Raw genomic sequence first — 18,095 nt, 5'->3', positions numbered from 1 at the left:
ATTTAATTAAAATTCTTAGTTTAATCTAAAGGTTCAGTTGCATATGTTTCAAAACCAGTAAATATAATTTTGCTTTTATCATGTCCATGTATGAAATAATTTGTGATTGGCATGGACCCTATGTTAGTCACTGGACTTGTGTGTATGACTTTATTTTAACAACAAAAAGTCAGGTTTTATTCAAGCATTGTAGTAATGCTGAAATATTTTGAAATTCTTAAAACTTCTGTCAAATAATCTTTCATGTTGAATCATAATTACATAATTAATTATATAGGCCATTTGCAATTGTAATGAAAAGAACTAACCAAAATATCAAAAATTAAAGTAGTTTTCTGATAGAATTTCCCAAGATACATGCAGAGGGGGTTGTGGACTGTCATTCATTTCTGTTTCCTCGAGTCCTTAGACTCAAAAATGCATGGTTGCAGGAGCATAAGAAAGTCTGTATATGGAAAGGATGAGGACTAGCTATATGTAAATAAGTGTGTTAAAATATATATAAATAAATATTTAAATAAAAATTATTTTGACATTGAGGTATTAAAAGAAGCTCTGATGGTACTGGTCAGGTACTTATTTTTTTCTAATTTTTAATCACTTGTAGTTGGAACGTACATTTTTAAATTAGTGTCTGATTTTTATTAAAGAATTGCTTGTAGCACATTTCTGATTTAGGTTCAGAAAGTACTGTGTATAATATATATTCTGTATACCAGAGGAGAAAAGAAGATTGCTAATTTCAATAAATGTTTTGAGTACCATAATGCCCTTCTATTAACACTTTTGGAATGTTTCATAAAATGCCATTGTGCCATATTTGCATGTGAACATTCAGGAAACCAAATGAGGTATTCAATTTGCTAGTGAAATAATTAGGACACATACTGTGTCTATTGATTGAATACATTTTAAGTATCAAGACCTGTGTGGTAGAACTTAGGGTGGTTGGGTATGGACATCCCTTTTAAGGATGGAAGAAGCAATCAGAACAGTAGGGAAAAAACAAAAACAAAAACAAAAACAAAACAAAACAAAACTCCAGTAAATTAGTAAATTGGAGATTTATTTATATATCTGTGAAGAATCTTTTTTTTTTAGGTTAAGTGGGACTGAATGTTTCTGTTTACAAGATTAATATTCAACTGCACTTGAGATGGGCACACATATTTTAATTTGACAGGTATTAATATCTGTATGAAAGCCAGATGATTTCAAACAAGCAAGTGATGAGTGTCTGCAAGAGTAGCATAAGTAGAGCCCTAATAAATGTGTTTCTACAGTTGTTCTTATTGGCTAGCCGTGGTTAATTTTTAGCTGTTTCTTACAGACCATATGTTTTATATATCTTTTCATACAGACATTCTGTGCATGTATAAATGTGTATACCCATACTGATAGAATTTTTCACACCCAGAAGAATAAAAATTAAATCTAATTGCCCAGTATTAGAACCCAAGTTAAATTTATTAAAAAGTCCTTAGCATTTCCTTTCACATATTCCCTTCCCTCTTTGTTCAGAAGTAGGATCAAATTTCACATATTTTGATGACCTATGATGGAGATTCTTTTGTATATTTTAACTGGCATATTGTATCTTACAATAGCCTTATTTTAATTTTCATTACTTAAAAACAGAATCTTGTTTTCTGGAGTTTTCTAAAAAATTAGATATTTATTAAGTACTTTGAGCAAGAGAAATATGCAACTGGATGAAAGAATTTCTAGGAACCTGGACATAACCTTAAGGTACATAAACACACTTTTTTTCCCCCTTACTGCTTACATTTTCTCTCATTTTCTTTAATTCTGTTCTTCAATTCTGCAGTTTAAACTAAATGCCACTATCGCAAGCAAAAACTAATAATTATACCACATGGTAATAAGCTCTTCAGATTCTGGGTGTGCATATGTTTGTTATCTATAGTTCACTTCTCCCTGGCCCTTCTCACTGCCTTACGTGGAATACAATGCATAGTAGGAGCTTAATAGGTGCTTTATGATTGATTAATTGATGTGGTTTGATTAGATTAGAGGTTTGTGACATATGCAAATGTCCACGAGGGAAGGAGTGCCAATCTAAGGAGGTCAGGCCAGAATGTGTTTTAAATTGTGTCTGACATGTGATATCCTTAAACTGTTCCCTTAACATGTGCTGACATTAGTATCTTTGACAGCCCTTGTGCAGACAGTAGCCACATGAAATATGGGACAAAAGCAGTTCCTGTACATGTTCTGATTACAGAGAGGGCTGAAATAAACTTGTCTGGACTTGCAAAGACTTTGCATTTGCTGTGGTTGATTGGTGTGGAGCCTGTTTGGGGGGAAAAATTAAAGTGCCTGGCATTTGGTGTGCCTTTACTTATGGTAAAGATCAGTGGATCTAAATCTGGACTTCATCTTAGTACAGTGTAACCTGAGATTATTTAAAAACATGCCAATGTCCTGGTTCCTGGCCTAAACCAGTTAAATCAGAATCTCTACAGGTAGGGTATGGGCATCATTCTTTTTCAAAAGCAGTTCAGTGTGCAGCCAGTTTTGAGATAGTTTGAGGTTTTATAGGAATCAAACCAAAATTGGAAGAGAAGAAAGTCTAAGGAATATAATTTCCACTCACCTTATTCTCATTTACTGAGAAGCATACAGGGTCTAGAGCACCACTGTCCAGTAAAAGGAAGCCATATATGCAATTTTAAATGTTTTAGTAGCAATATTTTTAAAAAGTAAAAAGAAATAGGTAAAATTAATTTTAGTAACAGATATTATTTAGCCCAATATGTCCTAAACCTTGTTATTCCAATATAAAATTAATATAAAAATGTTAATGAGATATTTTACATTTTTTTCCCTCTGTATCAAGTCTTCTAAATCTAGTGCTTATTATAGATTTGTAGCACCTCTTGGTTTGGACTAGCTACTTTTCAAGTGCTCAGCTGTTATATGTGGCTAGTCAATACCATATTGGACAGTTCATATCTAGAAGGTAAAGTGTTGGAACAGAAATTAGGAGACCTAAATGTTAGTGTTGGTTTTACCATTGACTAGTCCTTTAGCTTTGAACAACTCACTCATCCTCTCTCTGGACTTCGCTTTGCTCACGTTTAATATGAGGGGGTCAGTCTTGATTCGGAGTTTTCCAGTTTTGCTCCAAAGAGCTCCAGGATTTTGTGAGCACAGCTTAGCAGCCATCATAGGGCACAAGGGAGGCAGGCAAGCTGCTTTTAGTCCCCTTTCTCCTTTGGATGTACTTGATTTTATAGTATAATTTTGTTTGAGGAAAAAAAAATGCTTTAAACAAAATAAAATTTTAAAGAAAAAACTAGGCTAAATATTTTCTTAAGTCTGTTATTCTCAGGTATCCTGCTCCTCCTTCCAATAAAGGTGTAACTGTGACAGATGTTCCCCATAAAACAGTGGAATCCCTTCAATAGTGGCTAAAGTGGCTCAGATTTGAGAAACAGAAACTTCATATACCTGGATCTACCCCAAAATGATAACAGATCACTTAAAGCTACTGAGCCACATAGTGATTGTCTAAAACTCAGGAAGAGACCCCTGGATCTTTCTGAGGTGTGGTTCTCATAGACAGCCATAAGTGAGAGCTAGGATTACTGTGGCTACAAGGTTTTTCCGACTTGGAATGTGTTTCACTCTGGTGAATGCAGAACTGAAAATAGCTTCATTAATTGTTATATAGATGCCAATACTGAATGTATGTGATTTTGGTTCGTAGACTAGTAACTTTTCTCCATATCAGGTAGATGAACTCTCTGGTAGAAACAACAAATAGAAAGGAAACAATATCATATCCTCTATCACTGGAAATCAGTCTCTGCCAGATTTCCACAGTCCATAACATGAGAACATGGTCCTAGTCTAGTATCTTGTTTGCCTTTAATACCTCCTCTGTGATGTTTCCTATTAGGAGTCAGTCAAGGACTTACATGTCCCCAAGTTTTGCTATTTTGCTGTTTTAATTTGAGTAATTGTTTTAATTTGAGGAAAAAAAGTGACATTGAATAGGATTGTGAAGTAGAGAAAGCTGAGAGGGTTTCTATTTTTAGGATGCTCCAAAAAGTATTATAACACTATATTCTGTACTTATAGGCAATTATAAGAAAATTGTTTTGAAAATATCCAGCTCAAATATCAGTAGCTATTTCTGAATTTTTAGTAGCATGCACAAACATAGTTTCTCCAGTGCTGGCCTGCTCATGTATCAATGAAAGCAACTTGTTGTAATACTTTTAAAGCAGAGGACGGAAGGAGAAATCCAATTTTATTATATCAATCATAGCCACTTTCACAATGAGTTAATGAAAGAAATGTTTTCCAAGAACATTGGATTCTTTGGTTCAGTGTGTGCTCAATATTTGGCACAGATATCTACATGTAGGACTCTAGGTGAACAGAAAAAGCAAATAAATGTGACCTTTGTAAGGATGGTATTTTCTTTATGAAGCCAAAACGGGCGCAGATACACAAATATTAGACCACTCTTATTTTTGTCCCAGAAAACTTTCTGGCTGACAGCATCTCTGCATTCGAGCTTTGGCATCTTCATTGCCTGTGTTGGCTCCCTGCAGGCCTTGCCATATGTTTAACTGGTAAAGGGCCCCATCTCATCAGCGTTCCTATCATCTGGTTGGAAATGGAGCCCCTTGATTGGTCTTTTTCCTCTCCTTTCTTGCCCTTGTTTATTTGGATCCAGCATCAATATCTCAAAGCAGGTGACTATACCTTAACTAGTTACTTCAGCAATTACTGGAAGGTAAAAGACCTGCAGTGAAAGGTGGAGCCTCTGTTATTGCAGTGATCTTAGCCTTGGAGAGAGTCCAGGGACTAGGAGAAAGTCTAATTTGTAAAGGTGAGGCTCTCCCTGGGGTTCTCTCCCTTTGCCTCTCACCTTCTTAAATGCTTCGGCACTTTCAGGTTTAATCCTTTGATCTATCTTAAGTTTAATAAGGCTAGCAAATACATGTGTGGTAGAGACCCACTGCTTTTATCTGCCTGACAATAAATCCTTCCCTTCTGTGCTTCTGTGATTCTTGCCTGATAGTTTTGCACAGCCACTTAAACCTTCACAGTTGTCTAACACACCTTGGGAAATCATTTTCAATAAAATTCAGCTCTTGCCCTCAACCTGTGTCCTTTTGAAGTTTGTGACTCTTGACCTACAGTCTGGGGAATTTTGAGGAATTGCCAGGTAAGACATTTTCTAGTCTTAAGACATACATAAAGACCCAGGTAAAGAAATGTGGCCATTGAAACATCTCAATGTTTTCTTAAGAAGCATTAGTCAGGCAAGGAAGAGGGAAGAGAAATAAAATGGACAGAATAACCCCCAAATGCCTCATTTTTAGTGACCCGATTTCCTCCTTTTCTGTCCTCCTTGTTTAATCTTTGGGTTTTCTTTGATTTTACACTATGCTTTGGCAATATACACTTCATCTTTTACTTTACATCCTGCTTTTACTGTATATCTATCCTACTATAAGCTGCCCCAAATAATTTTTTGAGAATAAAAGGGGTCTTTATAAGAAATACTTCTCAGAATTTGTTAGAATTTAAGTTTTAAAAAGTGACTTACCACTTTTTAGTGATTAAGCACTGTGGTGAACTACTTTCTGGGAAGCAATATAGTTTAGTTGTTAACACAGGTATTCTGGCATCAGACTGCCTGGGTTTGAACTCAGTTGAGTCTACAGATAAATCACTAGGTGATTATCTTGGGCAAGTGCTTAATATTTTTGAGCATCAAATTTCTCCCCCGCAGTGATGTTATGGGGACTAAAGTTTATATATAAACACATGTACATATGCTTTATTCATCTAACAGCTTTACTGTTGTGTCTGATTTTATTACTGAAGCAATGCTTGGCATAAAATAATTACTCTGTAAATGTTAGCTACTACTATTACTATTTACTTTAGCTATTATTACAGTCCTCAGATAGATATAATCCCCAGTTTACAGGTGAAGTAATAGAAGCCAAAGGAGGTTGTTTAACTTGCCCAAGGTCACACAGCTCGTGAGTGTGCAGAGCCAAGGTTTGCACCCAAGTTTGTCTGACCAGAAAAGCCTCCTGCTCACCCGCTGAATCTGTCACTGCCACTTCATTTTGGCAACATAGTTCAATAGATGTGGCTGGATTGTTAGGACAGTCATATTTGTATCTATTCTTACAAGGTTGTTTCCTGATTTTTCTTTTCTCTTAAGTAGTTATAATTTCCCTCAGGAAATAAATCTATGTTCTTATGTCACACAAATTTTTTTTGGCATAAGCCTTGCTTCTTTGAGAGACACTTAGGAAGTGAAAGGGTCAGGATTATTCCTTAACATCAAGTGTTTTTCCTAGGAGAGGAGCCGTCATATGGAGATGCTTTTATACATATGGAATAATGCCTATGGCACATGAAAGTTACATGAAACTATGTTCATGCTCCTTACCAGATACTTGTGATAGATCTGAGTGTTGTCCAGTGAATGAAAGCTCCTGTGAAATAGAGAAATAATGAATTTTGAAATGGCTTATTGGCCATTTATTAGAAATTTAACCTTCATGATACCATCTCTGAACATGCGGCTTTGGATGCCCTGGCATGCTAAAGGAGTTTAGTGAATCTGCTCTGGCTAAATAAGTGAATGAATGTACTCGTGGATGTGAAGGAAGACAGTAGCTACAAGAAAGCTTCTTACTGTGGAGAAGATGTGGGGTGGCTGGAAAAGAAAATGGTTAGTTCTGAGTCTGAGCAATAATTGGAGTTTGTTATTGTACGATTTTTCTACATACCTTATTCCTCCCTGACATTATACTGTCTCCTTACTCTTTGAGATGTGTCCCTTCTGTGCGAGCATGAACACTCTCATAAAAATCCTGATTTCCCCTTCTGTATTCAGTGCATTTTTGCCTTTTACTTTCAGATTCCTGATCTTTCCTTAAACAGTGAGTTGATCAGTTAAGTCAGAGATGTGACTCTAGTTGTAGCAGCAAATCTAGTTGGCAGACCTCTTCCCATCCCTCTCCTCCCAGTAGAGGATACTGTTTTCTGGTGTAAACCTATCTTGGCATGAATTGGTTATGGTTGGATATATAGGAACTATTTTCTTTTGTTGACTTGATTATTGTGTGACAGAAAATTGTTTCTCATTCCTTTTTCTTTTATCTCAGTCAGGATTTTCTAGATGCAAGAGATAGTACTGAATGAATAAGAACTGTAAATTTCCTTTCAGCAATCACATTTCATCTAAAATCAAAGGAAAAAGGCAGTCTTTAATTCTAGATAGCTCTTGATCATATTTTAATGTGGGTATTTTTTAAATACTCCATTAAGTGGTTAGTAATAGGGATGGATATTTGGTGGTTATTATTAAATCTTCTGCTGTTGAGTTTTGACTAATGTGATAATTTGACTTTTTCTCTTTTTAGCTGTCCCATTTCCTCCAAGTCACCGGCTTACAGCAAAGGAAGTGTTTGATAATGATGGAAAACCTCGTGTGGATATCTTAAAGGCACATCTCATGAAGGAGGGCAGGCTGGAAGAGAGTGTTGCATTGCGAATAATAACAGAGGGTGCTTCAATTCTTCGGCAGGAAAAAAACTTGCTGGATATTGATGCACCAGTCACAGGTAAGTCCTGAGGATGGAGGCTGCCCACTTGTGTGCACACTTTGTTGTTTATAGCATCAAATCAAAAGTCCTAGCTATCAGTGAATCTTCAGATACCTTACTCATCATGATCTTTTGCTGTCAAATCTATACATTAAAGGACCAAGGATATTGTACATATATACAAATATTTTATTTTCATGTGTTAAATATCTGTAAGATTGTGATTCTCTAAAAGTGGTGTGCAACTTAGAGATCATGAAGATTTCTGAAACAATAATTAAGAAATGATATTGTTTGTCAGTAGAAATACAAACTCGCACAAAGAATACAGGATATCATTGGGAAAAATTATACAGAGTATCAGAAGACTTCCACAGTGGTTGAGCAAGTGACTGAGTTAAAGCAGTGGTTCTCTAAGTGTGGTCCCCGTCATCATCATCATCATTATCATCTGGACTTGTTAAAATGTAAATTCTCAGGCCCCACTTCCGAACTATTGAATCAGATCCTCTGGGGTGAGGCCTAACAGTCTGTGTTTTATCAAGTCCTCTAGGTGATTCCGATGCACATGTAAGTTTAAAAAGCATTGAATTTAGGAAGAAGGTCAAATTTGTCTCTCTTTTTGTAGCATTTTGTGCCTAGAAAACAAGTCTTTACTTTTTGAATGTTTTTGTTTTTTTACTTCTTATGGGCAGATATATATTTTGCATAAATGTACTTGCATTATGCCATAAAAATTAAATCTTGTCAGAAAATTTCTGAATAGTATAGAGTGTCTAATACCACCCTTTGTGGAATTTGCTAAACTTGCAGATTTTAATTTTTAGAGAAGCAAAAAATGTTTATTTTCCCTTTAAATATTATCATTCTTGCATAGGAAAATGACTAGGCCCATAATATTGTCCTTTTTGGAACAAAGGGGACATTTAAAAATATTTCATATAAACTAGTGATTGCTTCATTTTTCTAAATCTTCATGTACTCATAGTGTTATTGATATTTAAGTGTATATTTGAATGTGACTGTTAAGAGCTCTGTAGAATGTCAGATTATACCTTCCTTGATCAAAACGCCCCTATTGATTTTTTTTCCAAAGAAATTGACTTTTTTTTATATTTTATTTTTGGATGATGATGCTAGATTTCTTGTTTGTAATTCAGAAAAACAATGACTAGAGCTAGGGTCAGGCAGAAGGAGAAATTGGCTACAGAGGTATTAACCCAGTGTCAGACCAATGATGACTAAACCAAGCCACAGACTGTGCATATGATTGTGAACCCCATTTTCCATATTATAAACTGGAGTCATGTGTTATTATCTCTAACTCATAGAGACAGTGAAAATGTAAGGACAAAACAAATGTGAACATGCTGTGCTTTCTTAGATACTAAAATACTAAAATTATTTAGTGTCTAAATACTAGTTCTGAATCCATCAGCAAAGAAATTATCTTAAAAAATTGATACAAATTCTACCTATATATTAATGGTAAAATATCAGCTTTATTACATTGCATTGACTTCTTCTATTTCTCGGAACATAAGAAAATGGTATAATAGTGGCAGAGGAGGTGGACAAAATAATTTATTTTAACATTTGGATAAAAGAGAGAAAAAACTTTTTTCTTATAATTCACCAGTAAGCTAATGTCCATTCAGACTGCTGTCACAAAGTACCATAGGCTGGGTGGCTTATACACATCAGAAATCTATTTCTCACAGTTCTGGAGGCTAGAAGGGCAAGATCAAGGCACTGACTGATCTGATGTGTGATGGAGGGCCTGCCTCTTAGTTCATAGACACCACCCTCTCACTCCTACCATAGTGGGAGGGACATGGGATCTCTCAGGGGCCTTCTTTGTAAGGGCACTAATCCCATTTATGAGTGCTCCACTTTCATGACCTAATCACCTCCCAAAGGTCTCAGCTCCAAGGACCCTCACATTGTAGGTTAGGTTTCAACGTAGGAATTTTAGGGAGGCACAAACATTCAGACCATAACAACTTATAATTTATTGTTTAAATTTATGATATATGATTGTGTTCTGAGACTTTAATTTATCTGGACATCTGAGCCAACAGAGTAATATTTATTTTTAAATTTAGAATATTTCATACAGTGTTTGTGTAGTTGAATCCATAAAGTTGTACTTTATTGCTGATATAAGGCTACAATAAAAGGAATGGTCTACATTTAAAAATCTTCGAGGTAGAGTATTCTTTATAATTCAGAATTCTACCTTTCAGAAAGATGGAGAATCTAAGCAACAATTCAGATGCATAATGTAAGCAACAATTCAGAGAAGAAGGAGGAAAAGGAAGAAGAAGGGAGAAAAAGAGTAGGAGGAGAAGGAAAATAAAATAGTTACAAATGAAAACCTTATAGATAAGTCAGGGGGAAAGAAGCAAGGACTTAATTTAGGGGAAAAAAGCCTGAAGCCTGACCTTACGTTGGTTTTCAAATGGTATAAGAAATGGTCTTTCACCTGGGATGTGTCAGATTCTTAAAAATGCTGAGGTGAGTGGGTCTAGGTAGTCCCCCTCCTACTTTTTATTAATAAACATTTTTTCTCTCTCAAATGTTTAGAGAAGAGTTGTGCTAACATCAGCCAGGGTTTGCCCTTGTTTAAAAAAAACCTAGAATTAGTGTCCTAGTTATTGGAAATCTGCATATTCCTTTATACCTTAACATTTCTTTAATGTTTCAGTGTTACAAGCCTCCCCTTAGAGTGTTTTTAAAGCAATGAAAGGTGTGTGTTAATTTAGGATTTTTTTCCCCCCTTAAAATTCAGTACATTTTATTTTAGAGAAGACAGAAGGACCAGGAGGCTGCCTATTCCCAACCTGGCTTCCTGCATCTGTCCCTGTACGGAGGGAGATAAAGCACTGTGGACTTGCCCTCATAGAGTGTGGATTCAGACATGTGAGCAAGCCGTCCTCATGGGAGTAGAGATGAGGTTTATTTATGGGTCCCCAGCCAAAACAAAGGAGTCTTGAGGCAACCTCTGCTCTTTTTACTAGGGTAACATGCCTGATTAGAGTAGTAGCTGTTTCAGAGATTTAATTTGAAGAATTTATTTCTGTGTTGGAAGCGTTTTGTGGAGGAGTTATTTTTCCTTCTTTGACTTTTTCTGAAAATTGAGCTGAACTTATTTTGGTTTCCTCTCAAACATACAAATGGAACATTAAAAAAATGTAGCCAAATTATCAGTGTGGCAAGTCATTTTGGTAACTCAATTTAATGAACATTTACTGGACATTTACCTGTTACAGGTGGTATGGATCATGTGAATAAGACCTGGTCTCTGCTCTCCAAGGGCTCAGAATATAACAGGAAAAACAAATAGATATTCACCCAAAGATAAGTATATCATACTGTTGATTAAAGTAGATGGCCTAGATTTATTCAAGCAAATTAAGAAGTATCCAAGTGGATATAGTTAATTTAAAGCCAGAAAGTTTTCTACCTAAAAGGCTAGGGTTTCCCTGACAGTGCCTATTGATAATTATATTCCATCTTTGAGTTAAAAATAAAACAAAACAAAACTGGTAAATAGATGGGATCCTACCTGTCCTGTATATGGATTGAGAACTCTTTCAGAAGGTGAGGATTCTCAATGGTAAAACATAGTAGATGGAATACTCACTGTCCAGCTGGGGAGTCAGACACATAAACAGATGGTTACCATATTATTTGGTAAGAATTGTCATGGAGGTACCTAAAAACTGGTATGGGAACTCAGGAAAAGGAATATAGAGAGCCAAGAAAGTCTTGACAGTTTCCATGATATTCATATTTGATTGTGTGTGATAAGTAATATTTTACTATGTTAAAAAGCTGGGGAAGGACATTCTGGGCAGAGATAACAGCATGTTAAAGACACTGGTATGTTTTTTAAAGTGGCAAGGCATGTTCTTGGAGGTTTGCTGTGGAAAGACATTTTCAGGAGGGTTTAGGGGAGGTAGGGCGGTGGGGGTGTAGGGGGTGGCGAGATTGAGATTGGAAGCCCAGGGTCAGATAGGCAACACATAAAAATTCTGATATGTTCTATAAGCAATGGGAGTCGAGGAGATCTTTGAGCAGGGAAGTTACATAATAAGTTTGTGGCTAGAATAGCATCCTGGATGAAATGAGTAGGTGGAACTTTGATTAGGAACCTTTTGTACTCGTCCAAGGGAGCTGTGCTGATGACTTTGGCAGAGTAAGGGGTTGGATCCAGTTTTTATTACAGGGCCTTTTAAAAAGGGATTGTTGAAGTTGATTTTAAAACATCTTATTAGTTTGTATTTAAAAAAATCAATATCTATTAAAGACTTCTTGAATATGATGAGATGGTTTATGCAGGGATCCAATTTAGTACATTTCTCTTTGAAGTTCTCATATTTTCCTGTTTTTCCCTTTGGCTTACAGAGAATATTCTGCTCATTTGTAAAGCAAGAGCAGACCAGGAGCTTAGGTTTTTGAACAGAGAGATTTAGAACTTATTTTCTGTTCTCTGGGCGGAGGGGATAGGCCAGCTTCAGCTCTGGAAACTGCTAATCTCTCTGGTTTGTCTGTTTCCTGCAGTGGGGGATTTGTCCCTGGGGCAGCAAAGGATTCCCTCAGTGGCTGGGCCTGCCATTTAGCATGTCAGGCAGTTGCCAGGAGAACCCTCTGGCTTTGTTCCTGGATATGAGACTGGACCAGTGGCCAAGTTTAAGGTCACGGCATTCCTTCCCTTACAGCAGCTGACGTCAATTAGGAGAATTCCCCTTGCCTGTACTCTGGGGAGAGTTAAGTAGGGACAGGAATCCAGTGTCTTTTGGGACCTAAAAGATCAGTGTTTATTCTCCTCATGCTGTCATTTGTCACTGTGAAACAGCATGGCCTTAGTTTATATGTGAATAAAATATTACTTCTGAGGCATTTTGCCCACTTGTGATTTCAATGCCCACATCTCTAGGGCCTGCCCTGCAGTCAGAGGCCTATTTTGGTACCCGGCACACTACTGGCAAGTCAGCACATTTCAGTCCAAGCCTGTGGCAGCAGTGCATCATTTTGATGTGCTTATTCTCCTTGTTTGGGGCCCTTGATTTAATAAAAAATTTTTAAAAAGATAAAGACGATAAAAGGTGACTGTGTGAGAGCCAAGGTCCTTTTTTTCTGATCTGTTTACCTCTCTGGTCTTGCAAGGTTGTTTTTAGGAAACCCATTTTACAAATAAGAAAAAGGAGACTCAGAAAGTTGAAGTCGATATTTCCAAACTTTGGGAATGGATCAGAATCACCTGGAGGGCTTTATAAAACAAAGATTTGTGAGTCCCAACTCCAGAGTTTCTGTTTTAGTAGGTGTGGAGAAAGGGCCGAAGAATTCAAATATCTAACAAGTTCTGGGCCCACACTGTGGGAACCGCTAGTATAGGTACTTAAACTGAGGTCTCATAACTAGTAACCTGAAGACTTTGCTTTGAGCATACATTTATCTGCATAACTCATGCTTAGCTAGTATACTATATTGTATATATACACTATTCTATATATATATTATGGGGTTAAAATCATGTGCTTTCAGTTCATTTAACTAGAATTTGTTCTTGCTCGTTACTGAAGAAAATACAGGAAGAATGCTGATGCTAAATGTTCTCAAGAAATAGAAAGAATAAATTATATTGACTTGATTATAACATATTTTAAATGAAAATATATTGCTATAATACAAGGGGCAACACAATAGTGCTTAGCATATTTGGGGCATAGAGTTTTTCTGTGTAGTTTTTTCCATAAAAAACATTCGTAGTGCTTTTCTTTACAAGCTCTCTGGGAGTTTACTATAGAAAGCTATTACTGGGATAGTTTATAAAGAACAAAAAGGAAAACAGGGGATCAAAAGCATCTTTAAGTTAGTTGGGTGGTAATGAATACAGTATCCTATTAAAAATAGCTGAATCTTAGTAATTCACTGTGTGTACAAGTCAGTGATAATCTATTAACATCAATAAACAAGTAACACCATCTTTAGGAAACATTTGACAGTAATTACAATTACATCATAATTACATGAACAGACATTTTACTTTAAGACACAGTACAAAATGTCCTTTTTATTTTTCCATGAGTTGCTACTTTTTACAAATAATGAAGTATTTAAGTTTTGGTAAGGCAATGCCTGTACTTATTTTCACAGGAAGATAGGCATCCCCAAAACTATTATTTTTAAAACCTGAAAGTGATCATTTACAGTAACAATACTCTGATTTTTTTGGAGAAGGTTAAAATATATTAAAATCAATATTACTGTGGCTTTGAGAGAGATGTTGTTTCTAAAACACTGAAATGCCTCCATATAAGAAAAGAGTATCTTATTAGGTACCTTAGAGATACATTAAAGAAAAAATGTAGATGTTTTCCTTTGTCTACCCAGATTAAATCCATGTTTCCAATCTCACCTCATGTTCCAGTTTCTCATTGAAGTGTCCCTAATAATTTCAGGCTCCATTGATTTTATTCTCTTTCTGAGCCAGTAACCTTTATGGACTATAATGGACAGTCCCAAGTACTGGTCACAGATGGGTAGTGGACCATGACAAGGTTTCACTGGTCCAGAATCAAGTTATCCTTTCCATGTTAGTGAGAATGCTTTCTTTTTGTACATAAACCTATGGTGACAGTAGGTGCTAATTTTTTAATAGCTTTTGGGGGGAAAAATTAATGAGTTATTTTTGTTGTAGGGCTAACATTTATTAAGTTCTTGTTTTTTGTCAGTCTCTTTTATAAACACTGTACTTTTCAACTTTTAAGTTGAACTCGTAGGTTCATACAACCGTATGAAGGAAGTACTCTTATCAGCCCCATTTTACAACTGAGGAAACTGAAGCTCAGTGAAATTGAGTATCTCACTAAGGTTACCCAGCTAGAAAGTGCCAGAACTGGGATTAAAACTCAGGCAGTTCAGCCTTGTCTATTCCCATTTTATTTGGGAGTGGAGGTTAATTTTACAGGTCCATGAAATCATTAAATCTGAGAGTAACCATGTATAGCTTGGCATTTAACTGTATTGCCCTGAGTTATTTTTTTGTGTCATACTATTATCCTACTAAATGTTAAACATCTGAGGACATGGATCTTATGGTTTTCTGGATGTTCTTCTATTTCAAAATAATTTTAAGGTAAATGCGCTGCTGACTTGCACATAGTAAATTGTAACAGTATAATGGAAATATATGGGAACTCTAATTATAGTGTGTATTTATTTATATATATATAAGTGTGCCAGCGTAATCTCTTAAATAGCGGTTATATTTTTATTCTATTCTTTTTTCCTGTATTTGTTGATTTTCCTGAATTTATTGATTTGTCTTCTTAGTGGAGTGTTTTAGACATATGAGATACTGCATAAATAAAATATATGAATCTGTCAGAAGTCATTTCTTATGGAAGAATCTGTGGCTTAATTAGTGAATTAGTGAGGGAAAAATAATATTTAATTTTGAGACAGCTGCTTTACCAATATTTAAAATTACTATCTTGGTATATAAAATGTGTTATTTAAAAATATTAGCTAAATGCTTTTATATACACATCTTGCTAATGTAAAAATATATTATCTGAGAAAAGGCCTTTAGGCAGTTCAGTCCTGGCTTTGCTTCTGTTTTGGAGGTCAAATAGCTTGTCCTTCTGTATTTTGTCTAGCTCATCACCAGCACCACTGAGTGAGCATTGTCTCGTGAAGTAACTGGAACTTCATGGAATGGTCTGAGATCTAAGTCAATCTGTTGAGGGAGGGAAAAACCCTCAAAAAAGTCCAATGCTCTTTTCCTCATATTAAACTCTAAAAGGTCTATGAAGCAAACTGTACATATGCATAAATCCATATTTAAGAAGAAGCAACAAATAAATTGGTAACAAGTTTCACTTTAAGTTGCTTTCATCATATGAAAATAATATTTATAGCAAAATGTGTTTTATAAAACTAGGATTGTGCTGATTATAAGATGCTAGAAAGAAACAACAAACAAACCCCACATCCAAGGGATAATCAGGCTTTTTTCAGAGATTTTTATGAAATAACATTGTATGTTAATATTCTGAATAAGATTTCCATTCCTGCTCTTATGTGGTTGTCTTTTGACTCCAGTTTGGTGTATAATATGATTCTCTGTAATACGTATGTGTACATATTTGATGTTGTGGTCCATGTGTTAGCCAGTGTGAGACAGCAGCATTGTTTCATTCTGTTCCTTAAAGTTTGGATACCAAGGCTTTTGATCTTCAGATTCATGAGAGTCAAATGTGTAGATGGAAGAAAATTGACCTGTTTTATTCTTTCTATAAGCTTTTCTTTTTCATTTTTTGTTTAATGCTGTCTGCTTTTGAATTTTCTCCTTGTTTACACAAAACAAAGCCCTGTGCAAGAATAAAATGAAGACTAGTGGGAAGAAAAATTATAGGTAAAAATGAGGGAAACCTAAAATGATTAACCAAATTTTCTTTTTCTTTTATGGCTCCATTTGAAGTGAATTATTTTCCTGTAAACTGATGTGTCAAGATCTCCATTTTATTTACACTGCCCTTCTTTTTAGATTTATATATTTTTGTTATATTCAAGACAGTGTTATTGTTGGATTCCTTTGGATTTTATGATTAGTGTTAGGCTTGTTAAGATTAAAAAATCTATTTGGAATTCATGAATGTGATCCCACTTCAGAAATGCAGTTATTAACTTTCACAATCTCTGAATGTGCTGTCTGATTTAAGATGCCATCTGGTGGTATGCATTTAATACATCTAGTTGTACTTTTAACTATCAGAGTCATATATCTTTTATTGTTTGTGAAGGAGAATATTTTTGAATGACATGCAAAGACATTTGTTTTCATTTCAAACAAAGGGCCCTTTGTGCTTTCCTTTCTGTTTTCTCAAAGTAATATGCATATGTTTGCTTTGGTTTTTATTAGCAAAATTTAATTCTTTCTTAAAAGCACATTATCATGAAGCTCCAATTTTAAGAACTTAATTACGCTATTAGAAATTTGTGGATATTCAGCACCCCCTTTAAAATCCTAATTAAATATGTTTTTCATTTAGTTTTTAAAAGGTAAAATTTGATTGGGAATTTGGATATCAGGTGGTGAAAAAGGGTTTATCAGATAATCATAAACATGAAACAGAAATTATTGATTTGAAATTCTCTTCCTCCTGTTTTAAACATTAAAGACTAATTCCTTCAAAGGTGGACCTTAGCTTAATCTTAGCTACTGCTTTCTTTGCCTTCTTTAATAGATAAGCTGGTAATATTTTTTAAATATGTATCAAAGCTAGGTGAAAATTAGAAAGTAAATTGCCTGCAGTATTGATATAAAATGTCCATTCCACTTGAGAATCCGCACTGAGGAAATGTTAAAAATACATGAGATTTTTTTAGCCCCTTACAAAATAATTTGTGGCTGGTTAGCTTAGTTTAATAAGGGCATGGTGGCAGTGAGCCAATGTATAGATTCTTTTCCCTCTGTAGCCTGTTTAGCCTTTTCAGATTATACTTGAACTTCTGGTCTAGCCAGTTTATCTTAAAACCAAACCAACCCAATAAACTAACAAACAAAAACCAAGATGACTGGAGTGAGAAGGGGTGAGAATAGGAAGTGTGATTTAATCCTTGCTGTGCAGGTCACCTGAGGTATATCACCTAATGACCGCACAACACTAACTTTGCTTTCACCCTCTCCAGAGTAGTGTCTGGGTTAAAATCATGGATCTCTAGATTAGTGTTCTGGGTCTGCTACTTCCTAGCTGTGTACCACTGAGCAAGTTATTTCACCCCTCTAAACCTTAGCTTCCTCATCTTTTCAATGGTGTTAGTTCCATGCCTGTTGCTCAGATATAGTGAAATGCTGCAAACACAGCACAGATAGAGTAAGTACCCAATAAGTAGCAACTGTTATTATTGCTATTACTATTTTTGTCATGGCTGTTATTGTTGTTATGTGGTTGATATACCATCTCTATTTCTTGTTTGGTGATTAGAAGCATAGAAGTCTTTTAACTGTATTAACTTGGATAATATAGCAAACCTTGCATTTCCCCTTTTATGGATGCAACTAAAGACTGCCAGGGCTATGGAATGACAGAGGGAGCAGACAGGTGCTTGTGGCTACAGCTGTCCCCTACACTTCCTTCCAAAATTCCAAATGAGTTTTAATTTTAATTAAGGAAAATAGATTTTGCTTTTGGGAGCATTTTTTATGCTGTCAGTACATCAATTAGAAAGAAGATGAAAAAACAAAAAACTGTGAAATATGAGCTATTTAAGATGCCTTTTAAAATTAGAAACAATTAACCAAATATGCGAGGGTGAGCCTTGCTCAAGAGTTCCACGTCAGAGTAATAATTCTCTATATTTGATGGCCGAGAATCACTCTTTCACAAATACATGTTCATTTCAAATTTGGATAAGTGACTTTTAAAAGAACAGTTCATGGAATTACCAACAAAGTATGCATTATCTGGA

At 35.4% G+C, this 18,095-nt stretch overlaps 1 protein-coding gene across 2 annotated transcripts in view; it reads left to right on the top strand.

Annotated features, from left to right (window-relative positions):
• The window catches only part of PPP3CA (protein phosphatase 3 catalytic subunit alpha), a 294,575-nt gene that overhangs the window by 133,679 nt on the left and 142,801 nt on the right, over positions 1-18,095 (top strand). For both annotated transcript variants that reach the window (XM_063107899.1, XM_063107898.1), the window contains exon 2: positions 7,431-7,631. In XM_063107899.1, coding sequence (XP_062963969.1) covers positions 7,431-7,631 — 201 coding nt within the window. The remainder of the gene's footprint in view (positions 1-7,430; positions 7,632-18,095) is intronic.

The sequence above is a fragment of the Cynocephalus volans genome, chromosome 9 (assembly GCF_027409185.1).
Source record: "Cynocephalus volans isolate mCynVol1 chromosome 9, mCynVol1.pri, whole genome shotgun sequence".
NCBI lineage: Eukaryota > Metazoa > Chordata > Mammalia > Dermoptera > Cynocephalidae > Cynocephalus > Cynocephalus volans.
The sequence above is the reverse complement of the archived record's forward strand: the minus strand, read 5'-3'. Positions and strand labels throughout refer to the sequence as shown.